Source organism: Somniosus microcephalus, chromosome 4 (genome assembly GCF_052327205.1).
Source record: "Somniosus microcephalus isolate GS21.2 chromosome 4, FLI_Smic_1.0, whole genome shotgun sequence".
Classification (NCBI taxonomy): Eukaryota; Metazoa; Chordata; class Chondrichthyes; order Squaliformes; family Somniosidae; genus Somniosus; species Somniosus microcephalus.
Genome location: NC_140990.1, coordinates 217,048,767 through 217,055,735, shown reverse-complemented (window position 1 = coordinate 217,055,735; position 6,969 = coordinate 217,048,767). Strand labels below are relative to the sequence as shown.

The 6,969-nt window shown below is 39.0% G+C and overlaps 1 protein-coding gene across 1 annotated transcript in view; it reads right to left on the bottom strand.

Annotated features, from left to right (window-relative positions):
• Positions 1-619: 619 nt before the first annotated feature.
• Positions 620-6,969, bottom strand: part of LOC147120220 (serine/threonine-protein kinase 17B-like) — a 32,223-nt gene continuing 25,873 nt past the window's right edge. Inside the window, 2 exon segments of the mRNA XM_085985835.1 lie at positions 620-2,326; positions 2,329-2,593. Coding sequence (XP_085841961.1) covers positions 2,294-2,326; positions 2,329-2,593 — 298 coding nt within the window. The 3' untranslated portion in view covers positions 620-2,293.

Sequence of the window (6,969 nt, the reverse complement as noted above, 5' to 3'; positions counted from 1 at the left end):
CTCCTATCTTCGACGTTTCTATGATCTCCAAACAGATCTGAATCCATCTATAACTACTTTCTGCCTACAGCCTTTCAGCCAGTTCACAATCCAGTTCAATATATTACCACTAATAACAGAGGCTTCAATTTTGTAGAGAAGCCTTTTATGCAGTACCCTGTCAAAAGCTTCTTGGAAGTCTAAGTAGACCATGTCTTTTGGGCTTCCCTTATCCACTGTCTTGGTGACTTCTCAAATTTGTAAGACATGATGTTTCTTTGAAGCTTGAATTTCAGATTCTGATTTTCTGAATTAACAAAAGTTGACATCTGATCCTTTAAGCACAAAGAACAAATATAATTGTTCAATGCTGAAACATAGCTGTAGGAATTTCTTGGCTCAATCTCCTAACCTAAATTCTGTTCTCATTAAATCTGCTTTTGCAGAAAAGAGGTTTAAAATGCACTCAAATGCTTTTTCATCTCCTTCTACCAAGAAATACACAATGGTTGTGCTAAGGCAGGCAGGACTTCATTCTGGAAATTGCTGTGCAAAACTATCTGAAGCTTTGATTACAAAAACATTTCAAACTGCAAAGATCTTTGCTTGAGAGCTTAAATATAAATAAACTGACAAATGCTTCCTGAGAAATTAAATTTATTATAATTTGCAACATGTCATAATAAAATAAAATAGAAAGGTTTCCAAGCATGGAAAGCTATACTTCAACATCAGATTTAATTTTCAGGTTACAAAACATTAGTGTGAACTTTACAAAATTAGATATGTGACCTGCAATAGGTACTACAGTTTTAAATTTTCACAGGCAAAAAAAAACACATCTTTATTGGGTTACAGAGGTTCCATGGCTTCCACAGTAGCCATAAACCAAGGAACAGGGTTCTCCTCTGCCCAGCCATTCTATATTTGAAGCTATGATTCAGGCTTCCTGGATGGTTATATTAAGTTTGGATTTGAGTATCTAAAAAGCATAAAACATTAATCTCTATGAAGCTATTAAAATCTCTCTACATACATATATGTATGCAAATAATATATTCCCAAATACCTTATATTCTCATTTGTGACAGACCACATGTCCATTACCTCTTCAAAAAGTGAAATGTTTTGCCTTATGATTCCAAAATAAGGCAACTGTCACTTGTACAAAGAAAAAAAATATCAATGTGTAAAAAAATATTTGCTCCAAATATTTTCAACTACCACATCTATTCCTTCAGTTTAATGTGCAGAATCATCACTTGCAATACATATTTCAAGATTTTGTTCTGGAATAGTGGAGAACAATGAATACCAATTGTTTGCATAAAATTCAGAATATAAATAAATAGATATGGAGGCCAGGGTTTTCCACCTCGGCGCTGGTCAGCCCATCATTTTTCTCCGATTCACTATAATGGACAGAAAATCTTGAGTAGGCAAGCACAGAAGTAGAAAAACCCCCAGCCAGAATGTTACATGGAAGCAGTTAAGGACTTTTAGTGGGTTTTTTTCAGAATTTATTTCTATTGAGGTTTATGCACATTTATAGTAAGAACTGAACGAATCAGATATTTTGCCAGGTAACGACCTACGATGAATGCATGGTTTTAAACAGTATGCAACACAAAGCAATTTGCACTGCAGGGAATCATTGTATTTTGCACTGAATTTTATTGTTTTGAAGAACTTAATTTTCAACCTGCAACTACAATTGCAACACACCATTTTAACAAGTTTTGAATAACCTGCTAACACACTGAACCACCATCAGGCTCTCAGATAATCACAATATACTCAAACAAGTTAACCTTTTCATGGTGCTGCTGCAACTGTGAAAGATTTTGAATAACTATTCATATTATAGAAAAATTATGATCTACAGTCACTGACCCGTTACAGCTCTCCAGTATATGCAAGCTGCCCTAAAAGGAGGTTCATACCTGGGTACTATCTGAATCATTTGACATGCCATCAATCAAGTTGACATTTAAGACATCACTTTCAATTTGCTCCTCATTATCCCAAGCATAATATAACACCATAATTCTAGCCCATTTCAAAAAAGAACATTTCCTATTTCTGAGCCACTATTGAGATAAGTGCAAAAAAGCTGATGTGCCTGTCTCCATGTAACTTTTTTAAAAAGTTTGAAAGTGCCAACAAGTCAGTGCTCCATTGAGAGCTGCTGCTTAAATTTACCAAGAAGGCATTTACACACCTACGTGTCACATACGTCTGGATCACTTTTATAAAGTGATCAAGCCCAACATAAAAAAGGGTAGGTTTTCCCCAAAGTGCCTTTTACTTGTAACTAACTATACTCCAGTTTCAGAATACCAATTCCCCTGTAATCTCATGGCAACTTTGGTACGAATCATCAAATCTGAATCGTTTGGGAACAATGGTCGACTCTTCAGACATGCTTTCTTTATCCAAATGTCTGCATACCCCAAATGTGAGGGATCGGATGGAATTCTTCTCTTCTAAAGGCTTAATGCACTGCTCTCCTGACTGTGAAACACATGGCATCATTTCAGGGACAGGATCATTCAGCAACTCTTCTGCTTGCAGCCAAGGATGAAAAAGACATGCTTCAGCATTTGATCGTTCCCTTCAAAAGATAAAAGGAAGAAGAAGTTAGAATTTGTTAAATAACTTACCATCTTTTTTCAGTACGAAGAAAGGATGGATGTATCTTAGGTTAGAATAATTGAAATAGTTTTTCAGTCACATTAAACCAAACTATTATGCATCTGTCACAGTGACTTAGAACAGCTAAAGACCAAATCCATGGCAGTCTAATAAACCAGCACTAATTTATTTAGTAAACTATATAAACAAAGAGCAATAGCAAAATAACATACAGCAACCTGTTAATGCAATCTTTAAAATTACTTTAAACACTGAATACAAAAATCTCTGAGTCAAGATTGATATGCAGAAGAATACCTAATCTAGTAATTAGGGTATTTTTCCTTCTTCAAATTGAATTATCCGCTAAATACTGCAGGACTGAGCCTAACTCAACAAAAAACAGCACAAAAGATGTTCCTTTAACAAGTTTTAAGCCAATGATAATAGGATGCTGTCCATGTAAAGCACTGAGACGTCCGGTGGTCGTGAAAGGTGCTATATAAATGCAAGTCTTTCTTTCTTTATATGATTTTTCCCTTCCTGTGTCATACAAATGAATCTCCCTAAGCCAGCACCATTGATTTATCTTCATGGACAAGTACCTATGTATGAAATGGGCAGCCAAAAGAAAAGGAACAACTCTAACGGGGACGAAATGGATGGACTGGTGGGAAAAATGTGGATGACTCCTTAGAAGGTAGGTAATCAATCTTCCTTTTTGTATCCTCCACATACCACGGGAAGATAACCCAACAATGACCCAGGCTCCACTCGGTTGAGGACAGACAGAACAGATCTGGCAAACTGGATCATGATCAACTTTCGGCAGCAACGCCAAATGACAATACTTAGGAAAGGTATGGTTACTAATCTAGGAAACTGCATGGCAAATGCTCACAACCAATATCTTCTGAAGGTTAGCTCAAGCAGGCAAAGTTGACCTATTTGAATATCCCTCAACTGAATCAAAGTTTACAACCTGATAGAGAACAGAATTCATCTGTTTGGAAATGTCCTTACTTGATGAGTGTGAGCTGTAGAATACATAGGTTTTGATCCTTCCAGACTCACTCTGGCCTTTAATGTAGATAGGAAAAAGCTGCACAAGCATCTACAAAATGCAATCTACACTCCAATTCCAATTGATGTAGAGGTAGGCAGAATGAAGAAACGGCAAATTGCTTATGAATGGAATTGTAAAACCACCTTAAGTTGGGAGGTGTCTGATAACCCTTCCTACATCCCAGAATTCCCCATCCAATACCCTCCCATTACTATCCCAATCTACAGTACAAGCACCCTAGGAGTCTCCAACATCTAACACATCCAATGCTCCTATGCACTCTCCCCAGCTCTCCTGATCCCATCAACCCAATCAGTGTTGCCACATCCTGGGACCCACCTCTCCCAGTACTGATAGAATCCTGTACCTCTCAGCAATGCTCCCAGGACTCTCTTCCAGTACTCTCATCCCAGGATGCCATCCCTGTGGTATCATATCCCAAGTTCACACATCCCCACAGCTGATGGACCCTGGAACCTGTCCACAATGCTCTCATACCCAGAGCTCTCTTCACCCTTCCCAAGCATTGGCAAACCTCTCTGTGCTGCTCCAAGACAGCAGGAGCTCATTCCCAAGTGCTCCCAGAGCCCAACACCTCCCTTTCACTGGCAGATCCTTATCCCCTTCCCAGTGATACCATACCTCACTACTCCCGCCCCAGTTCGGACATCTTGTAGGACCCCTGCCCCCACCCCCCAACCCTGCTCATGTTCCAGGGCATAGCATCCTACGCAATGTTGGGAAACTGTCTCAGTGAACATAAGAAATAGGAACAGGAGTAGGCCATTCGACCCTTGGAGCATGCTCCGCCATTCAATAAGATCATGGCTGATCTTCCACCTCAACTCCACTTTCCCGCCCTATCCCTCGACTCCCTTAGTATCCAAAAATCTATCGATCCCTGTCTTCAATATACCAAACAACTGAGCATCCACAGTCCTCTGGGATAAAGAATTCTAAAGATTCACAACCCTTTGAATGAAGAAAATTCTCCTCATCTCAGTCCTAAATGGCCAACCCCTTATTCTGAGACTGTGACCCCTAGTTCTAGAGTCCCCAGCCAGGGGAAGCATCTTCCCAGTCAAACCCCTGGGTGCTTCCAGAGCCTGGGACTTCTCCCCCACAGTGTCACCATACCCCAGGAAGCTCTACTGCTACTAAACCCTAGCTCTTCACAGAATTTCCCAGGACTTCTTGTTTCAGCCCTGCTCCTCCTTCATTGCAGTGCATCAATGGAAAATTACTGAGGATAAAAAAACCCATGGAAACCATTTCTCGGAACAGTGAAAGTATTTTTCATATAAACACCAAAATAATGTAAAGCATGAACTCTTCTGTTTTTCTTTGGCCAACTATAAAATATAATGTAGGTTGCTGCATTCAAGTTGTTGCTTATGTATTCTAATTCCTTCATCAGCTTATTTCTTTTTTTAATTTCAGAGCTGAAAAAGTAGCAAATACAAAATTAAATATTTTTTCCTAGTTATACTCCAAATCTTACATTAAAACACAAGTGTTATGCACTACTCCAACATAAGATCCGAAGAACAATGCTTTAATGTGGCATTGAAGAGGCAGTTGCAACAGTAATTAGGTGGTTCTGCAGTGTAAACAATGTGATCAGCTACCCATTAACACATTTCAAGTTTGCCTTCAATACTTTGGTCACTGAACAAATTATAACTGAATATTTGATAATCTGCTGGCAAATTCTTCCTCCCTCCCTTCTGTGCCAAAAAAAGTCAATTGATGGTCAAAGTTCATGGATTGGAAGTTTCTATTCCGTTACAACATAATGGGAGTCATGCATGAAATGCAGGATCACTATCCAGAATAAGATCAGTACCAGAGTTTTATTACTTTTACAGTACATATTACATGCTCTGGAATTTGTACTTTCATCTCAATTTCTAATTAACATTTTCCTTCGGACACGGATAAGATCATATGTATGAAATAAGAAAAGACCATTCACCTCATCAACCCCATTACTTTCAACAAACCTCTACAAATCACGATGCCTGGGTTGTTTAATATCCTGTGGGACCTGAATAATTGACATATCCAAGGTTCACCCATAAACTCTAGGATGTCAGATTAACAATCTAAATTATTCAACCTTGATCAGTTGCACTCCACAGATGATATCCCCATGGTCTTAAATGGACTGCATTCTATTCTCTGAAGTCTATTCTTCAAATTTAAAACTTGATTTGGTCAAGATTCACAAACCAAACCTCCCCCCCCCATTATTACTTTTGCTAAAGGGCACCCATTCACTATGCTAAGCAGATCGGAGGACATCCAGATGGATCTGCTCCTGGGCCTAAACATATCTGCCATCCACAAGTCTAGAATGTAAAAAGATTGCCAATCAGGATTCCTATGGCCTTCTGCATGTTTTTCAAGCTCCAGTTCATGCATGTCAGCCTTCAGCAACTGCACAATTTGAAAACTAAATTTGTTGATGGTCTTCCACAACCAGCGAGTAACCGATATTAATTGTATTATTTCATTATCTGCCAACTTCACTTATGATTGATTGTAAAGCAGCAAGAAACCCAGAAAAGACAGCTGAAAAGATGGTTAAAGAACTTGACTGGTTACAGTTCCACAGACAGTTCCGTGCCAATTTATCGGATTTCTAGTCCTAAAGTTGGGAAACCTAATAGATGTAAAACTTGAACGCACAACCGCATTGGCTTTGAGTGGCCACCATTGGTAGAACTGATGGATGCAACATTCCAATGTAGCTTAAGCACACTGGAGCCAGTTTAAGCAAATTGACCATTTACTTTGTCATTCACTTATATGGGCTGTTGTCCCACTTTCCCATTTTGCCCAATTGCTTCTGCTACCCCAGCCATTTTAAATGAGCAGCTATTTTCAAGATTACAGCTGACTGGAAAGCAGTTCATTGAGTTGCAATGTTGAAACCGACTGTGCCGATTTAAAATGCCACTGGTAACTGAAGTAATGAGAACAAAATGGTAAAACATCAAGGACAGCAGAGGATTGTGCATCAGTAGAATATCACAGCTGATTTGTCTGCAGTGATGTTGATGCTGCTTCCAGATACAGCATATTGCTGCAAATTCACAAAATTGCCCATCAAATTCCCTTTATCAATCTGGAAAACTTGGGTAGTCATAAGAAAAGCATCTATGCACTGAAATGTCATTCAATCCCTAGACCCCCCCCCCCCCCCCAAAACAAATACTCTGGTTAAGAGCACAAAGGTAATTTGTTCTCAGTTCCCTGCCAATCTGTAATTGGCAAAGGATGCCCAA